A 19,008-nucleotide genomic window follows, 5' to 3' on the forward strand; every position below is an offset into this window, starting at 1 on the left:
AAAATTGACATTAAAATCCCAAAAAAATCACCCAAAATCACTCAAAAATTCCCGAAAAAATTCAGTAAAAATCCTTAAAATCCCCCCAAAATCAACGTAAAAATCCCAAAAATCACCCAAAAAAACCCCCAAAAATCACCAAAAAAGTCCCCAAAATCCCAAAAAAATCCCCCCAAAAATCACCATAAAAACCTCTAAAACCAGCATAAAATCACCCAAAAATCACCCAAAAAATCAAAATAAAACCCCCAAAAATCACCCAAAAATCCCCCAAAATCCCCCAAAACCAGACCAGCCACTGCCAATTTTCTGCATTTTTTAATGCTCAGAATTTCCTGTGTCTGAGGAAGAGCCCCGGGGGCCGTTTGGGGCTCTCGGGGCCCTCGGGGGGGAACAGGTCCCGGCCGCTTCTCAGGATTTGCTCCTCGAGTTTCTTGTGCCGTTTCATGTCCTGGGAAAATGCCCCAAATCAGCCCCAAAAATCACCCAAAATACCCCAAAAACAGCCCAAAAAATTGTGGTTAAAATCCCCTAAAATCACCCCGAAAATCACCATAAAATCACCCAAAAATCACTGGAAAAATGGTGCAAAACTCAACGTAAAAATCACAAAAATCACCCAAAAATCACCGTAAAAAATGCCAAAAATCACTCAAAAATCACCCAAAAATCACCCCAAAAATCAACATAAAAATCCCTAAAATCACCCAAAAATCAATGCAAAAATGGCTCAAAAATCAACGTAAAAATGCAAAAAATCAACAAAAAAATCCCAAAAATCGCCCAAAAATCAATATAAAAATGGCAAAAAAATCACCCAAAATTACCCAAAAAATTTACTAAAAATCCTCAAAATCCCCCCAAAAATCAATGTAAAAATCCCAAAAATCACCAAAAAAAATCCCAAAAATCACCAAAAAATTCCCAAAAATCACCGAAAAAATTCCCAAAAATCTCCAAAAAATTCCCAAAAAATCAATGTAAAAATCCCCCCAAAATCACCATAAAAATCTCTAAAATCACCCAAAAATCATCCTAAAAATCACTGTAAAAACCCCAAAAATCACCCAAAAAATCAAAATAAAATCCCCAAAAATCAATGTAAAATCACCCAAAAATCGCCCAAAAATCGCCTAAAATGCCCCAAAATCACACCAGCCACTGCCAATTTTCTGCATTTTTTAATGTTCAGAATTTCCTGTGTCTGAGGAAGAGCCCCGGGGGCCGTTTGGGGCTCTCGGGGCCCTCGGGGGGGAACAGGTCCCGGCCGGTTCTCAGGATTTGCTCCTCGAGTTTCTTGTGCCGTTTCATGTCCTGGGAAAATGCCCAAAATCAGCCCCAAAAATCACCCAAAAGTAACCAAAAACAGCCAAAAAATTGTGGTGAAAATCCCCCAAAATCAGCCCAAAAATCAGCCCAAAAATCACCCAAAAATCAATGGAAAAATGGCGCAAAAATCAACGTAAAAATCACAAAAATCACCCAAAAAATCAACATGAAAATGCCAAAAATCACTCAAAAGTCACCCAAAAATCACCATAAAATCACCCAAAAATCCCCCAAAAAATCACCATAAAAATGCCGAAAATCACCCAAAAATCACCCCAAAAATCAACATAAAAATCCCAAAAATCACCCAAAAATCAATATAAAAATGCCAAAAAAGTCACTCAAAATTGCCCAAAAAATTCACAAAAAATCCTCAAAATCCCCCCCAAAATCAATGTAAAAATCCCAAAAATCACCAAAAAAAATCCCAAAAATCACCAAAAAATTCCCAAAAATCTCCAAAAAATTCCCAAGAATCAATGAAAAAAATCACCATAAAAATCTCTAAAACCACCATAAAAATCACCCAAAAATCACCCAAAAAATCAAAATAAAATCCCCAAAAATCAACGTAAAATCACCCAAAAAATCAAAATAAAAACCCCAAAAATCACCCAAAAATCACCCAAAAATCACCCAAAAATCAAAATAAAAACCCCAAAAATCCCCCAAAATCACCCCAAAACCAGACCAGAGGCTGCTGAATTTGGATTTTTTTTAATGTTCAGAATTTCCTGTGTCTGAGGAAGAGCCCCGGGGGCCGTTTGGGGCTCTCGGGGCCCTCGGGGGGGAACAGGTCCCGGCCGGTTCTCAGGATTTGCTCCTCGAGTTTTTTGTGCCGTTTCATGTCCTGGGAAAATGCCCAAAATCAGCCCCAAAAATCACCCAAAAGTAACCAAAATCAGCCCGAAAAATTGTGGAAAAATCCTGCAAAATCACCCCAAAAATCACCATAAAATAACCCAAAAATCAATGGAAAAATGGCGCAAAAATCAACGTAAAAATCACAAAAGTCACCCAAAAATCACCATAAAATCACCCAAAAATCACCCGAAAATCAACATAAAATCCCAAAAATCACCCAAAAATCAATGGAAAAATGGCTCAAAAATCAACGTAAAAATCCCAAAAATCACCCAAAAATTGGCAAAAAATTCCCCAAAACATCCCCCAAAATAACTCAAAAATTGTCCAAAAAATTCACTAAAAATCCTCAAAATCCCCCCAAAAATCACCGTAAAAATCCCAAAAATCACCCAAAAATCACCCAAAAAATTCCCAAAAATCACCAAAAAATTCTCAAAAATCCCAAAAAAATCCCCCCAAAAATCACCATAAAATCTCTAAAATCACCCAAAAATCACCCTAAAAATCAATGTAAAAACCCCAAAAATCACCCAAAAAATCAAAATAAAAACCCCAAAAATCAACATAAAATCGCCCAAAAATCACCCAAAAAATCAAAATAAAAACCCCAAAAATCACCCAAAAATCACCCAAAATCGCCCCAAAACCAGACCAGAAGCTGCTGAATTTGGATTTTTTTTAATGTTCAGAATTTCCTGTGTCTGAGGAAGAGCCCCGGGGGCCGTTTGGGGCTCTCGGGGCCCTCGGGGGGGAACAGGTCCCGGCCGCTTCTCAGGATTTGCTCCTCGAGTTTTTTGTGCCGTTTCATGTCCTGGGAAAATGCCCAAAATCAGCCCCAAAAATCACCCAAAAGTAACCAAAAACAGCCCAAAAAATTGTGGTGAAAATCCCTAAAATCACCCCAAAAATCACCCCAAAAATCGGTAAAATCACCCAAAAATCAATGCAAAAATGGCGCAAAAATCAACGTAAAAATCCCAAAAATCACCCAAAAAATCAACATAAAAATGCCAAAAATCACTCAAAAATCAGCCAAAAATCACACCAAAAATCAACATAAAAATCCCTAAAATCACCCAAAAATCAATGCAAAAATGGCTCAAAAATCAACGTAAAAATGCAAAAAACCAACAAAAAAATCCCAAAAATCGCCCAAAAATCAACATAAAATCCCCCAAAAATCACCCAAAAAATCACCATAAAAATGCCGAAAATCACCCAAAAATCACCCCAAAAATCAACATAAAAATCCCAAAAATCACCCAAAAATTGGCATAAAAATCCCCAAAAAATCACCCAAAAATTTCACTAAAAATCCTCAAAATCCCCCCAAAAATCACTGAAAAAATTCCCAAAAATCACCAAAAAATTCCCAAAAATCACCAAAAAATTCCCAAAAATCTCCAAAAAATTCCCAAAAATCAATGAAAAAATCACCCAAAAAATCAAAATAAAAACCCCGAAAATCAACATAAAATCACTCAAAAATCACCCAAAAAATCAAAATAAAAACCCCAAAAATCAACATAAAATCACCCAAAAATCACCCAAAATCGCCCCAAAACCAGACCAGAAGCTGCTGAATTTGGATTTTTTTTAATGTTCAGAATTTCCTGTGTCTGAGGAAGAGCCCCGGGGGCCGTTTGGGGCTCTCGGGGCCCTCGGGGGGGAACAGGTCCCGGCCGCTTCTCAGGATTTGCTCCTCGAGTTTTTTGTGCCGTTTCATGTCCTGGGAAAATGCCCAAAATCAGCCCCAAAAATCACCCAAAAGTAACCAAAAACAGCCCAAAAAATTGTGGAAAAATCCTGCAAAATCACCCCAAAAATCACCATAAAATAACCCAAAAATCAATGGAAAAATGGCGCAAAAATAATCATCAAAATGCCAAAAATCATCCAAAAAATCACCATAAAAATCCAAAAAATCACTCAAAAATCACCCAAAAATCAACATAAAATCCCCCAAAAATCCCCCAAAAAATCACCATAAAAATGCCGAAAATCACCCAAAAATCACCCCAAAAATCAACATAAAAATCCCAAAAATCACCCCAAAATTGGCATAAAAATCCCCAAAAAATCACCCAAAAATTTCACTAAAAATCCTCAAAATCCCCCCAAAAATCACTGAAAAAATTCCCAAAAATCACCAAAAAATTCCCAAAAATCTCCAAAAAATTCCCAAAAATCAATGAAAAAATCACCCAAAAAATCAAAATAAAAACCCCGAAAATCAACATAAAATCACTCAAAAATCACCCAAAAAATCAAAATAAAATCCCCAAAAATCAACGTAAAATCACCCAAAAAATCAAAATAAAACCCCCAAAAGTCAACATAAAATCCCCCAAAATGCCCCCAAAATCACACCAGCCACTGCCAATTTTCTGCATTTTTTAATGTTCAGAATTTCCTGTGTCTGAGGAAGAGCCCCGGGGGCCGTTTGGGGCTCTCGGGGCCCTCGGGGGGGAACAGGTCCCGGCCGCTTCTCAGGATTTGCTCCTCGAGTTTCTTGTGCCGTTTCATGTCCTGGGAAAATGCCCAAAATCAGCCCCAAAAATCACCCAAAAGTAACCAAAATCAGCCAAAAAATTGTGGTGAAAATCCCGCAAAATCACCCCAAAAATCACCCTAAAAAAATCCGTAAAATCACCCAAAAATCAATGCAAAAATGGCGCAAAATTAACGTAAAAATCACAAAAATCACCCAAAAATCACCATAAAATCACCGAAAAATCACCCAAAAATCAACATAAAATCCCAAAAATCACCCAAAAATCAATGTAAAAATGGCTCAAAAATCAACGTAAAAATCCCAAAAATCACCCAAAAATTGGCAAAAAATTCCCCAAAACATCCCCCAAAATAACTCAAAAATTGCCCAAAAAATTCACTAAAAATCCTCAAAATCCCCCCCAAAAATCACCGTAAAAATCCCAAAAATCACCCAAAAATCACCCAAAAAATCACCAAAAAATTCCCAAAAATCTCCAAAAAATTCTCAAAAATCCCAAAAAAATCCCCCCAAAAATCACCATAAAATCTCTAAAATCACCCAAAAATCACCCTAAAAATCAAAATAAAAACCCCAAAAATCACCCAAAAAATCAAAATAAAAACCCCAAAAATCAACGTAAAATCCCCAAAAATCACCCAAAAATCACCCAAAAATCACCCAAAAATCCCCCAAAATCCCCCAAAACCAGACCAGCCACTGCCAATTTTCTGCATTTTTTAATGCTCAGAATTTCCTGTGTCTGAGGAAGAGCCCCGGGGGCCGTTTGGGGCTCTCGGGGCCCTCGGGGGGGAACAGGTCCCGGCCGGTTCTCAGGATTTGCTCCTCGAGTTTCTTGTGCCGTTTCATGTCCTGGGAAAATGCCCAAAATCAGCCCCAAAAATCACAGCCAAAAAATGCCCAAAAACAGCCCAAAAAATTGTGGTGAAAATCCCTAAAATCACCCCAAAAATCAGCCCAAAAATCACCCAAAAATCAATGTAAAAATGGCGCAAAAATCAACGTAAAAATCCCAAAAATCACCAAAAAAATCACCATAAAAAATGCCAAAAATCACTCAAAAGTCACCCAAAAATCACCATAAAAATCACCCAAAAATCCCCAAAAAATTCACCATAAAAATGCCGAAAATCACACCAAAAATCACCCCAAAAATCACATAAAAATCCCAAAAATCACCCAAAAATTGGCATAAAAATCCCCAAAAAATCACCCAAAAATTCACTAAAAATCCTCAAAATCCCCCCAAAAATCAATGTAAAAATCCCAAAAATCACCAAAAAAAAATCCCAAAAATCACCAAAAATCCCCCAAAATCTCCAAATAATCCCCCCAAAAATCACCATAAAAATCTCTAAAATCACCCAAAAATCACCATAAAAATCACACCCAAAAAATCAAAAATAAACACCCCAAAAATCAACATAAAATCACTCAAAAATCACCCAAAAAATCAAAATAAAAACCCCAAAAATCAACGTAAAATCACCCAAAAATCACCCAAAAAATCAAAATAAAAACCCAAAAAATCAAAATAAAAACCCCAAAAATCACCCAAAATCACCCAAAATCCCCCAAAATCGCCCCAAAACCAGACCAGAAGCTGCTGAATTTGGATTTTTTTTAATGTTCAGAATTTCCTGTGTCTGAGGAAGAGCCCCGGGGGCCGTTTGGGCTCTCGGGGGCCCTCGGGGGGGAACAGGTCCCGGCCGGTTCTCAGGATTTGCTCCTCGAGTTTTTTGTGCCGTTTCATGTCCTGCAGGACCTTGTCCAGCCTCGCCCTCGCGCTTCTGCCCCGCGGCTCGGGGGCCCTGGAGAGGGAATTTGGGGAGAAATTCAGGAATTTGGGCACTTTTGGGAGGTCTCCAATCGACCCCCGAAATCAGCCGGAAATCGCTGTTGGAACGGGCAAAAAATCGCCTCAAAAATCGCTGGGGAAAAAGCAAAAATCGGCCCAAAATTGCCCCAAAAATCACCAAAAAAAATCGCCCCAAAATCAGCTCAGAATTGCCCCCCAAAATTCACCAAAAAAATTGCCTCAAAATTGCCCCAAAAATCTCCTCAGAACTACCCCAAAATGGCCCCAAAAATTCACCCAAAAAATCCCCCCAAAAAGACCCAAAATCCCCCTAAAATACCCTAAAACCACCCCAAAAAAACCCCCAAAATTTCCCCAAAAAATTGCCCCAAAATCCCCTAAAACTTGACCAAAATTGCCCCAAAAAAACCTCAAAATCACCCAAAAAAACCCCAAAATTCACCTCAAACCACTGAAAATCCCCCAAAAATTCCCCCTAAAAAGTCCCCAAAAATCCCCCAAAAAATCCCCCAAAAATCCCCCCAAAAGACCCCCAAATCCCCTAAAATACCCTAAAACCACCCCCAAAAACCCCGAAAAACCCCAAAATTCACCTCAAAACCACTGAAAATTACCCCCAAAATTCACCCAAAACCCCCAAAATTTCCCCTAAAAATCCCCCAAAAATCCCCACCAAAAATCCCCCCCAAAAAACCCAAAATACCCAAAATTTCCCCAAAAATTGCCCCCAAAACTCAACCAAAATCGCCCCAAAACCCTCAAAATTTCTCAAAAAAACCCCCCAAAATCACCCAAAATCTCCCCAAAATTCTCCCCCAAAACCACCCCAAAAATCCCCAAATTCCCCCCCAAAACCCCAAAATCCCCGGAATTCGCCCCAAATTTGGGGTTTTTGGTACCCGGGGTTCGGCGCCGGTCGATGAGGGCGGGGTTGGGGGGGAGGGGCTCGTCGTCAAAATCGAATTCCGTGGGAGGAGGAGGCCTAAAAATGGGAAAATTTGGGTTAAAATTCCTTGGGATTGGGCAAAAATCCCTTTTGGGGTTTTTGGGGTTGTAAATAGGGGAAATTTGGGGGTTTTGGGGTGAATTTTGGGGGTTTGGGGTTGAATTTTGGGGGTTTTGGGTTGTATTTTGGGGGGTTTCGTGTTGAATTTTGGGGATTTGGGGCTTGAAAAATGCGGAATTTGCAGGAATTGAACCCAAATTGAGGATTAGGTACAAAATTGTCCTGGAGCTGCAGCAAAATCCTACAAATATCCCACAAAATTTGAAACAAAACTTCGCAAATTCACTCTAAATAACCCCAAAATCCTCTAAAATCCATCCTAAAACCATCCTAAACCGGCCTAAATCCATCCCAAATCGATCCTGAATCCCCCAAAATCCATCCTAAATCATCCTAAACCTTCCTAAATCCATCCTAAACCTTCCTAAATCCATCCCAAACCTTCCTAAATCCATCCTAAACCTTCTTAAATCCATCCCAAACCTTCTGAAATCCACCCCAAAATCCATCCCAAACCTTCCTAAATCCATCCCAAATTCCCCCAAACCTTCCTAAATCCATCCTAAACCCTCCTAAATCCACCCCTAAACCTCCCTAAATCCATCCTAAACCTTCCTAAATCCATCCTAAACCTTCCTAAATCCACCCCAAACCTTCCTAAATCCATCCTAAACCAGCCTAAATCCATCCCAAATCGATCCTAAATCCCCCAAAATCCATCCTAAATCATCCTAAACCTTCCTAAATCCATCCCAAACCTTCCTAAATCCATCCCAAACCTGCCCAAATCCATCCTAAACCTTCCCAAATCCATCCTAAACCTTCCTAAATCCATCCTAAACCTTCCTAAATCCATCCCAAACCTGCTTCAATCCATCCTAAACCTTCCTAAATACATCCCAAACCTTCCTAAATCTTCCGAAATCCATCCTAAACCTTCCTAAATCTTCCTAAATCCAACCCAAATCCATCCTAAACATCCCTAAATCCACCCCAAACCTTCCTAAAATGTGCCCCAAATCCCCCAAAATCCATCCTAAATCCACCCCAAATCCATCCTAAATCTTCCCAAATCCACCCCAAACCTTCCTAAATCCATCCTAAATGAAACCCAAACCTTCCTAAATCCATCCCAAACCTTCCAAAATCCATCCTAAATCCATCTTAAACATTCCTACATCCATCCCAAACCTTCCTAAATCCATCCCAAACCCTCAATTTTCCCCCTGAAACGGCCCCAAAATCGCCCAAAAACGGCCCCAAAACCACCCAAAAAATCCGGAAAAAATCCCCAAAACCCCCCAAATCCCCCTTTTTCCACCCAGATTTTACTTTTCCTCGTGGTTTTGGTGGCTGGGGCTGCCGGCGGTGTCGGCGCCGGGCTCGGGCAGGCTGGGGGGCTCCGGGGTGGGCTGGCGGCGCGGGAACGGAACGTTCCGGAGCGGGAGGGGCCCAAACCTTCCCCAAAGCACCCAAATGGCCCCAAATCCACCCCAAACCTGCCCCAGACCGGCCCAAACCCATCCTAAACCTTCCTAAACCCATCCTAAATCACCTTAAATCCTTCCTAAATCCATCCTAATCCATCCTAAACCTTCCCAAATCCTTCCTAAATCCATCCTAAACCTTCCTAAATCCATCCCAAACCTGCTTAAATCCATCCTAAACCTTCCCAAATCCATCCTAAATCCATCCCAAACCTTCCCAAATCCACCCCAAACCTTCCTAAATCCATCCCAAACCTTCCTAAATCCATCCTAAACCTTCCTAAATCCACTCCAAACCTTCCTAAATCCACCTCAAATCCCCCAAAATCCATCCTAAATCCAACCCAAACCCATCCAAAATCCATCCCAAACCTTCCCAAATCCATCTCAAACCTTCCTAAACCCATCCTAAACCTTCCAAAATGCATCCCAAACCTTCCTAAATCCATCCCAAACCTTCCCAAATCCATCCTAAACATTCCTAAATCCATCCCAAACCCTCAATTTTCCCTCTGAAATGGCCCCAAAATCCCCCTAAAATGGCCCCAAAACCACCCAAAATTCCCCAATTTTTCCCCCCAAAACCCCAATTTTTTCCCCAAAATCCCCATTTTTCCGCCCAGATTTTACTTTTCCTCGTGGTTTTGGTGGCCGGGGCTGCCGGCGGTGTCGGCGCCGGGCTCGGGCAGGCTGGGGGGCTCCGGGGTGGGCTGGCGGCGCGGGAACGGAACGTTCCGGAGCGGGAGGGTCCCGGCGCGGGCGATGGCCTCGAAAAGCTCCCGAATCTCCTGGGGCCGCGGGGTCCAACCCCCGCGGGGTTCGGCTCCTTCCTCCTCCTCCTCGCTCCAGGGAACCCCCCAGTCCTCATCCTCTTCTTCCTCCTCTTCCTCCTCTTCCTCGTCCTCAGGGGGGTTTGGGGGGAAATCCGGGGATTTTGGGGCTTTTTCCGGGGAGGTTTGGGGTTTTTGGGGGGATTTGGGGGGGGATTTGGGGGGAGGGGTGAGGGAGAGGGTGTGGAGGGAGGGGGGGAGGGGGGAGGGGGGGGAGGGGTGGGGGGTGGACATGGGGGGCTGGGGGGGTGGGGGAAAATTGGGGGAAAAATGGGGGAAAATTGGGGGAAAATTGGGGGAAAAATGGGGAATTTAGGGGGAAAATCGGGGAAAAATTGGGGAAAATTTTGGGGAAAAATTGGGGGAAATTTGGGGAAAAATTGGGGGAAATTTGGGGAAAAAATGGGGAATTTAGGGGGAAATTGGGGAAAAATTGGGGGGAAAATTGGGGGAAAAATTGGGAAAAATAGGGAATTTTTGGGGGAAATTGGGGAAAAATTGGGGAAAATTGGGAAAAAAAATGGGGAATTTAGGAGGAAAATTGGGGGAAAATTGGGGAAATTTGAGAGAAAAATTGGGGGAAATTTGGGGAAAAATTGGGGAAAAATGAGGAAATTTAGGGGGGAAATTGGGGAAAATTGGGGGAAAATTGGGGGAAAATTGGGGGGAAAATTGGGGAAAAATGAGGAAATTTAGGGGGGAAATTGGGGAAAAATTGGGGAAAATTGGGGGAAAAATTGGGGGAAAAATTGGGAATTTTGGGGGGGAAATTGGGGAAAAAATTGGGAAAATTTGGGGAAAAATTGGGAAAAAAAGGGGAATTTAGGAGGGAGATTGAGGGGAAATTGGGAAAAAATGGGGAATTTAGGTGGGAGATTGGGGAAAAAATTGGGGGGAAAATTGGGGGAAAATTGGGGAATTTAGGCGGGGAGATTGGGGAAAAATGGGGGAAAATTGGGGGGCAAAATTTGGGGAGAAATTGGAAAAAAAAGGGGAATTTAGGGGGGAGATTGAGGGGAAATTGGGAAATAAATGGGGAATTTATGTGGGAGATTGGGGAAAAAATTGGGGGGAAAATTGGGAAAAAAATGGGGAATTTAGGCGGGGGAATTGGGGAAAAATTGGGGAAATTTTGGGGGGAAAATAAGGGAAATTTGGGAGAAAATTGGGAAAAAAGGGGGAATTTAGGGGGGAAATTGGGAAAATTTTAAGGAAAATTTTTGAAAAAATTGGGGAAATTTGGGGGGGAAAATGGGGAATTTAGGAGGGAAATTGGGGGAAAAATTGGGAAAATTTGGGAGGAAAATTGGGGAAAATTTGAGAGAAAATTGGGAAAAAAGGGGAATTTAGGGGGGAAATTCGGGAAAAATTCGGGGGAAAATTGGGGGGAAAATTGGGAATTTAGGGGGGAAATTGGGGGAAAAATTGGGGAAATTTGGGAGTATGAGGGGGAAAAGGCGGGGGAATTTAGGATTTGGGGTAGAAAATTTGGGGGAAAATTTGGGGTTTGGGGAGAAAATTTGAGGATTTGGGGGATAAAATAGGGAAAAATGGGGAAATTTGGGGAAAAAATGAGGAAATTTGGGGAAAATCGAGGATTTGGGGGGAAAATGGAGAAGAAAAAAGGAAATAAGAGGGAAAAAAAAGAGAAAAATTTCAGATTTTGAAGGGAAAATCGGGATGGAAGAATGCGAGTTTGCTCCCAGTGCTCCCAGTTTGATCCATGAGGGGTCCCCAGTGCTCCCAGTTTGATCCGTGAGGGGTCCCCAGTGCTCCCAGTTTGCTCCCAGTGCTCCCAGTTTGATCCATGAGGGGTCCCCAGTGCTCCCAGTTTGATCCCAGTGCTCCCAGTTTGATCCCTGAGGGGTTCCAGGTGCTCCCAGTTTGCTCCCAGTGCTCCCAGTTTGATCCCAGTGCTCCCAGTTTGATCCCTGAGGGGTCCCCAGTGCTCCCAGTTTGCTCCCAGTGCTCCCAGTTTGATCCCTGAGGGGGTTCCAGGTGCTCCCAGTTTGATCCCAGTGCTCCCAGTTTGATCCATGAGGGGTCCCCAGTGCTCCCAGTTTGATCCCAGTGCTCCCAGTTTGCTCCCAGTTTGATCCCTGAGGGGTCCCCAGTGCTCCCAGTTTGATCCCAGTGCTCCCAGTTTGATCCCTGAGGGGTCCCCAGTGCTCCCAGTTTGATCCCAGTGCTCCCAGTTTGATCCCTGAGGGGTCCCCAGTGCTCCCAGTTTGATCCCAGTGCTCCCAGTTTGATCCGTGAGGGGTCCCCAGTGCTCCCAGTTTGCTCCCAGTGTTTTATTTCTCTCCCTGAAGGAATCTCCCTCCATTTCCCTCCTCCCCTTCCCTCACCCCCCCCTCACGCCGCCGCCGCCATCTTGCCCCGTGACGTCACCGCGACCCCTCCCCATCAATTCCCTCCCGTCCCCGCCACCCCCGCGACCCCTCCGGGGCTCACTCACCGACCCCCGGCCTTCCCCCAGCGCCTCCGGGGGGTTCCGGAGCGGCGGGGCCGAGCCCGAGCCCTCACTCAGCTCCCGGCCGCCATCTTGGCCGCGCTCCCGCCATTTTTTATTCGCGCTTTTCCTTCCCCCTCACGCCACCGCGCATGCGCAAGAGCGAGGAACTACATCTCCCATCATCCCCCGCCGCCAAACCGGAAGCAAGGCGGGGCTTTACCGCTGCCGGCCAATCAGCGGAGAGGGGAGGTGGGAGTGGCAGCGGCGCCGCCCAATCGGGGTTGAACGATGGCGGGGGTGCTGCGGGCGGTGCTGTGCGTGGCGGGCGCGGCGCTGTCGGTGTACGCGCTGCATGTGGAGCACCAGGCGGCGAAGGACCCGTCCTACCGGGCCGCCTGCGACCTGGGGCCCTCCGTGTCCTGCACCCGGGTGTTCTCCTCCCGGTAAAAGCACCGGGAACGGCCCGGGAAGAACGGGAGGGGGAGGGCGGGAACGGGTGTGGGCGGGGTTTGCGTGAGGAGGCAGCCAATGGGGTGAGGGGAAGGGCGGGCCGCTAGGGGGCGCTGTGGGCGGGGCTTACGTGAGGCGGCAGCCAATGGGGTGAGGGGAAGGGTGGGCCGCTAAAGGGCGCTGTGGGCGGGGAATGGGAGTGGGCGGGACTTGTGTGAGGCAGCAGCCAATGGGGTGAGGGGAAGGGCGGGCCGCTAAAGGGTGCTGTGGGCGGGGCTTGTGAGGGGAGAGGGGCGGGGTTGTGAGGGGAAAGGGGCGGGGCTTAAAATGGCGGGAGATGGTGTGAGGGCGTGGCTTGGGTGTTTCCATATATGGGTGTGAGGGCGTGGCTTGGGTGTTTCCATATATGGGCAGGAGGGCGTGGCTTGGGTGTTTCCATATATGGGTGTGAGGGCGTGGCTTGGGTATTTCCATATATGGCTACGAGGGCGTGGCTTCTGCTTGTTGCCATATGTGGGTGTGGCCACTCTAGGCCCATATATGGGTATGGGGGTGTGGCTTAACCTACCTGTGACCATATATGGATACAGGGGCGTGGTTTAACCTCATTATGTCCATATATGGACATGAGGATGGGGGATTGGGTGTGGCTTCACTAAGTGGGCGTGGCTTAGAGCAGCAAAGCATCAACGCAATCTGGGGGCGTGGCTTAACAAGAATAATGGGCGTGGTTTATCCACCTGCACACACCATATATGGGCATGGGGGTGTGTCTAACTGTATGTGGGCGTGTCCCATTGTTGCCACGCCCCTTTTCCAGGTGGGGGCGTGGCCTGGGGCTGGTGGAGCCGGTGCTGGGCGGGGACAGCGCCCTGAACGTCCCCAACGGCGCCATCGGGCTGCTCTTCTACCTGCTGCAGGGGCTGCTGGGTAATCAGGGGCTGGGGCACTGGGGGGGACTGGGAGGGGATTGGGGGAGACTGGGGGGGACTGGGAGGGGATTGGGGGGGGATTGGGAGGGACTGGGGGGGGATTGGGAGGGACTGGGATGGACTGGGAGGGACTGGGATGGACTGGGAGGGACAAACTGGGAACACTTTGGGGACACTGGGGACAAACTGGGGACACTGGGAATGAGCTGGGGACACACTGGGGGTGCTGGGAATGAGGTGGGGACACTGGTGACCTCTCGGTGACCCCTTGGTGACATTTTGGTGACATTTTGGTGACCCTTCAGTGACCCCATGGTGACATTTTGGTGACATTTTAGTGACATTTTGGTGCCCCCTTGTTGACATTTTAGTGACATTTTAGTGACATTTTAGTGACCCTTTAGTGACATTTTAGTGACATTTTGGTGACCCCTCAATGACCCCTTTGATGACCCCTTTGGTGACATTTTAGTGACATTTTAGTGACCCTTTAGTGACATTTTAGTGACATTTTGGTGACCCCTTTGGTGACATTTTGCTGCCCCCTTGGCTCCCCCTTTGGCTCCCCCTCGCTGACCCCTGTGTGACCCCATGGTGACCCCATAGTGACCCTTCAGTGACCCCATCCCTCCCCCAGGTCCCTGTCATGGCCGTGTGGCCGCGGTGGCGCTGTTGGGGACCTCGGTGACCCCTCGGTGACCCCTGTGTGACCCCACGGTGACCCCATCCCTCCCCCAGGTCCCTGTCATGGCCGCGTGGCCGCGGTGGCGCTGTTGGGGACCTCGGTGACCCCTTTGGTGACATTTTAGTGACATTTCAGTGACATTTTGGTGCCCCCTTGTTGACATTTTAGTGACATTTTAGTGACATTTTAGTGACATTTTGGTGCCCCCTTGTTGACATTTTAGTGACATTTTAGTGACATTTTAGTGACATTTTGGTGCCCCCTTGTTGACATTTTAGTGACATTTCGGTGACATTTTAGTGACATTTTGGTGCCCCCTTTGGTGACATTTTGCTGCCCCCTTGGATCCCCCTTTGGTGACCCTTTGATGACCCCTTTGGTGACCCCTTGTTGACATTTTAGAGACATTTTAGTGACATTTTGGTGACATTTTAGTGACATTTTAGTGACATTTTGGTGCCCCTTTAGTGACATTTTAGTAACATTTTGGTGACCCCTTGTTGACATTTTGGTGACATTTTAGTGACCCTTTGGTGACATTTTAGAGACATTTTAGTGACATTTTGGTGCCCCTTTAGTGACATTTTAGTGACCTTTTGGTGACATTTTAGTGACATTTTGGTGCCCCCTTGTTGACATTTTAGTGACATTTTAGTGACCCTTTAGTGACATTTTAGTGACCCTTTAGTGACATTTTAGTAACATTTTAGTGACATTTTGGTGACCCTTCAGTGACCCATGGTGACATTTTGGTGACATTTTGGTGTCCCCTTGGTGACCCCTTAGCGCCCCCTTGGATGATATTTTAGTGACATTTTGGTGACATTTTGCTGACCCCTCAGTGACCTTTTAGTGACATTTTAGTGACCCCTCAATGACATTTTGGCTCCCCCTTTGGTGACCCCTTGGTGACCCTTTTGGCGCCCCCTTGTTGACATTTTAGTGACATTTTGGTGACCCCTTTGGTGCCCCCATGGTAACCCCTGTGTGACCCCTCAGTGACCCCATCCCTCCCCCAGGTCCCTGTCATGGCCGCGTGGCCGCGGTGGCGCTGTTGGGGACCTCGGTGACCCCTGTGTGACCCCTGTGTGACCCCTGTGTGACCCCATGGTGACCCTTCAGTGACCCCATCCCTCCCCCAGGTCCCTGTCAGGGCCGTGTGGCTGCGGTGGCGCTGTTGGGGACCTCGGTGACCCCTTTGGTGACATTTTAGTGACATTTAGTGACATTTTGGTGACATTTTAGTGACATTTTGGTGCCCCTTTAGTGACATTTTGGTGACATTTTAGTGACATTTTGGTGCCCCTTTAGTGACATTTTAGTAACATTTTGGTGACCCCTTGTTGACATTTTAGTGACATTTTAGTGACATTTTAGTGACATTTTAGTGACCCTTTAGTGACATTTTAGTAACATTTTAGTGACATTTTGGTGCCCCTTTAGTGACATTTTAGTGACATTTTGGTGACATTTTGGTGACATTTTAGTGACATTTTGTTGACATTTTAGTGACATTTTGATGCCCCCTTGTTGACATTTTAGTGACATTTTGGTGACCCCTTGGTGACATTTTAGTGACATTTTGGTGACATTTTGGTGACCCCTTGTTGACATTTTAGTGACATTTTAGTGACATTTGGTGACATTTTGGTGACATTTTAGTGACATTTTAATGACATTTTAGTGACATTTTAGTGACCCCTTTGGTGACATTTTAGTGACATTTTAGTGACATTTTGGTGACCCTTTGGTGCCCCCTTAGTGACATTTTGGTGGCATTTTAGTAACATTTTGGTGCCCCCTTGTTGACATTTTAGTGATATTTTAGTGACATTTTGGTGACCCTTTGGTGACCCCTTGTTGACATTTTAGTGACATTTTGGTGCCCCCTTGGCTCCCCCTTTGGTGCCCCCTCGGTGACCCTTTGGTGACATTTTAGTGACATTTTGGTGACCCTTTAGTGACATTTTAGTGACATTTTAGTGACCCCTCTGGTACCCCTTTGGCTCCCCCTTGTGTGACCCCATGGTGACCCCTGTGTGACCCCTCAGTGCCCCCATCCCTCCCCCAGGTCCCTGTCAGGGCCGCGTGGCCGCGGTGGCGCTGTTGGGGACCTCGGTGACCCCATGGTGACCCCTTGGTGACCCCTCAGTGACCCCTGTGTGACCCCATCCCTCCCCCAGGTCCCTGTCATGGCCGCGCGGCCGCGGTGGCGCTGTTGGGGACCTCGGTGACCCCTGTGTGACCCCTGTGTGACCCCTGTGTGACCCCATCCCTCCCCCAGGTCCCTGTCATGGCCGCGCGGCCGCGGGTGGCGCTGTTGGGGACCTCGGTGGCCTCGGCTGCTGGCGTCGCTGTGGCTCGGGGCGGTTCTGCTCTTCGGCCTCGGGGACCTGTGCCTGGTGTGCCTCAGCACCTACGGGGTTAACCTGGCGCTGCTGGGGCTCAACCTGAGGGGCTGGGAGAAGCAGAGAGTCAGCACCAAAACGGAGTGAAACGGACCCAAAATGAGAGAAAACGGCCTGAAACCACCCAAAAATGAGAGAAAATGACCCAAAACATAGAGAAAATGGCCTGAAACCACCCAAAAATGAGAAAAAATGACCCAAAACGGAGAGAAACGGACCCGAAATGAGAGAAACGGCCTGAAATGGAGAGAAAATGACCCAAAATAGAGAGAAATTCACCAAAACTGAATGAAACGGACCCAAAACAGAGTGAAATGGACCCGAAACGGAGAGAAAATGGCCTGAAACCACCCAAAAATGAGAGAAAATGACCCAAAACGGAGAGAAACGGACCGAAATGAGAGAAACTGATCTGAAATGGAGAGAAAATGGCCTGAAATGGAGAGAAAATGACCCAAAAATGAGAGAAAATGACCCAAAATGGAGAGAAAATGACCCAAAAATGAGAGAAATCCACCCAAAATGGAGAGAAAATGACCCAAAACATAGAGAAAATGGCCTGAAACCACCCAAAAATGAGAAAAAATGACCCAAAACGGAGTGAAACGGACCCAAAATGAGAGAAAACGGCCTGAAATGGAGAGAAAATGACCCAAAAATGACAGAAATCCACCGAAAATGAGAGAAATGGACCCTGAAATGGAGTGAAATGGACTCGAAACAGAGAGAAATGGACCCAAAATTGACCTGAAACCACCCAAAACGGAGAGAAAATGACCCAAAAATGAGAGAAAATGACCCAAAATGGAGAGAAAATGACCCAAAACAGAGTGAAACGGACCCGAAACGGAGAGAAACGGACCCAAAATGGAGAGAAATGGACCTAAAAATGAGAGAAAATGACCCGAAATGGAGAGAAAATGACCCAAAATTGACCTGAAACCACCCAAAAAGGAGAGAAAAATGACCTGAAATGGACCTGAAAAGGAGAGAAACGGACCCAAAATGGAGAGAAAATGACCCAAAACTGACCTGAAACCACCCAAAAATGAGAGAAACTGACCCAAAATGGAGAGAAAACGGCCTGAAACCACCCAAAACTGAGAGAAAATGACCCAAAACAGAGAGAAACGGACCCAAAATGGAGAGAAACGGACCCGAAACGGAGAGAAAATGACCTGAAATGGAGAGAAATCCACCCAAAAATGAGTGAAATGGACCCGAAATGGAGAGAAATCCACCCAAAACGGAGAGAAATGGACCGAAACGGAGAGAAAATGGCCTGAAACCACCCAAAAATGAGAGAAACTGACCCAAAATGGAGAGAAATCCACTCAAAATGGAGAGAAAACGGACCCAAAATGAGAGAAAACGGCCTGAAATGGAGAGAAAATGACCCAAAACTGACCTGAAACCACCCAAAACGGAGTGAAATGGACCCGAAATGAGAGAAAACAGCCTGAAATGGAGAGAAAATGACCCAAAAATGAGAGAAATTCACCCAAAACTGAATGAAACAGACCCAAAAAGGAGTGAAACGGACCTGAAACAGAGAGAAAATGGCCTGAAATGGAGAGAAATGGACCTAAAAATGAGAGAAAATGACCCAAAAATGAGAGAAATCGACCCGAAACTGAGAGAAACCGACCCGAAATGGAGAGAAATGGACCCAAAATTGACCTGAAACCACCCAAAAAGGAGAGAAAATGACCCAAAACGGAGAGAAACGGACCCAAAAATGAGAGAAACTGACCTGAAACCACCAAAAAGGAGAGAAATCCACCCAAAATTGACCTGAAACCACGCAAAAAGGAGAGAAAATGACCCAAAACGGAGTGAAACGGACCCAAAATGGAGAGAAACGGACACAAAATGGAGAGAAAATGACCCAAAAATGAGAGAAACGGACCCGAAATGGAGAGAAACGGACCAAAATGGAGAGAAATCCACTTGAAACCACCCAAAAATCAAAGTGGCCCAAAATTGAAAGAAACCGACCCAAAATGGAGAGAAATGCACCTAAAACGGACCCAAAACTGAGGGAAAATGACCCAAAATTGAGTGAAAATGACCCAAAATGGAGTGAAAATGGTCAAAACTGAGTGAAAATGGTCAAAATTGAGTGAAAATGACCCAAAACTGAGTGAAAATGGTCAAAACTGAGTGAAAATGGTCAAAATTGAGTGAAAATGTCCCAAATGGAGTGAAAATGACCCAAAATTGGG

The 19,008-nt window shown here is 45.5% G+C and overlaps 2 protein-coding genes across 8 annotated transcripts; one reads left to right on the forward strand and one right to left on the reverse strand.

Annotated features, from left to right (window-relative positions):
* Positions 1-4,573: 4,573 nt before the first annotated feature.
* Positions 4,574-12,465, reverse strand: PAGR1 (PAXIP1 associated glutamate rich protein 1). Of its 4 annotated transcripts, XM_077170990.1 has the most exons (5): positions 12,312-12,465; positions 9,654-10,093; positions 7,430-7,512; positions 6,414-6,522; positions 5,415-5,509 (listed from the first exon to the last, which is right to left on the reverse strand). In XM_077170990.1, the coding sequence occupies exons 2-4, from the start codon at positions 10,085-10,087 to the stop codon at positions 6,461-6,463; spliced, it is 579 nt and encodes a 192-aa protein (XP_077027105.1). In that variant the 5' UTR covers positions 10,088-10,093; positions 12,312-12,465; the 3' UTR covers positions 5,415-5,509; positions 6,414-6,460. The 4 variants fall into 4 exon arrangements, 3 of the variants coding, with proteins under 3 accessions (XP_077027103.1, XP_077027105.1, XP_077027104.1); XM_077170988.1 differs by lacking the exon at positions 7,430-7,512 and having other exon boundaries at positions 4,574-5,509; XM_077170989.1 differs by lacking the exon at positions 5,415-5,509 and having other exon boundaries at positions 6,319-6,522.
* A 111-nt stretch (positions 12,466-12,576) lies between these two features.
* On the forward strand, positions 12,577-16,870 carry LOC143691929 (vitamin K epoxide reductase complex subunit 1-like). Of its 4 annotated transcripts, none has more exons than XM_077170995.1 (4): positions 12,577-12,751; positions 13,579-13,688; positions 16,559-16,615; positions 16,719-16,870. In XM_077170995.1, exons 1-4 carry the CDS (start codon positions 12,597-12,599, stop codon positions 16,868-16,870), a joined length of 474 nt encoding a protein of 157 aa, XP_077027110.1. In that variant the 5' UTR covers positions 12,577-12,596. The 4 variants fall into 4 exon arrangements, with proteins under 4 accessions (XP_077027110.1, XP_077027107.1, XP_077027108.1 ...); XM_077170992.1 differs by lacking the exon at positions 16,559-16,615 and adding an exon at positions 16,447-16,489 and having other exon boundaries at positions 16,704-16,828; XM_077170993.1 differs by having other exon boundaries at positions 16,559-16,601; positions 16,704-16,827.
* The last annotated feature ends 2,138 nt before the right edge of the window (positions 16,871-19,008 follow it).

This window comes from Agelaius phoeniceus, chromosome 37 (assembly GCF_051311805.1).
Source record: "Agelaius phoeniceus isolate bAgePho1 chromosome 37, bAgePho1.hap1, whole genome shotgun sequence".
Taxonomy (NCBI): Eukaryota; Metazoa; Chordata; class Aves; order Passeriformes; family Icteridae; genus Agelaius; species Agelaius phoeniceus.

Coding starts and splice junctions, on each gene's coding strand:
- PAGR1 (XM_077170988.1), bottom strand. CDS start 10,087: ATGTCCACCCCCCACCCCTCCCCCCCCTCCCCCCTCCCCCCCTCCCTC. Junction 6,523..9,653: donor CACCAAAACCACGAGGAAAA/GTAAAATCTGGG, acceptor TTCCCTCTCCAG/GGCCCCCGAGCCGCGGGGCA. Junction 5,510..6,413: donor TCCTGAGAACCGGCCGGGAC/CTGTTCCCCCCC, acceptor ACCGGCCGGGAC/CTGTTCCCCCCCGAGGGCCC.
- LOC143691929 (XM_077170995.1), top strand. CDS start 12,597: ATGGCGGGGGTGCTGCGGGCGGTGCTGTGCGTGGCGGGCGCGGCGCTG. Junction 13,689..16,558: donor CCTGCTGCAGGGGCTGCTGG/GTAATCAGGGGC, acceptor TCCCTCCCCCAG/GTCCCTGTCATGGCCGCGCG. Junction 16,616..16,718: donor GGGGACCTCGGTGACCCCTG/TGTGACCCCTGT, acceptor GGTGGCCTCGGC/TGCTGGCGTCGCTGTGGCTC.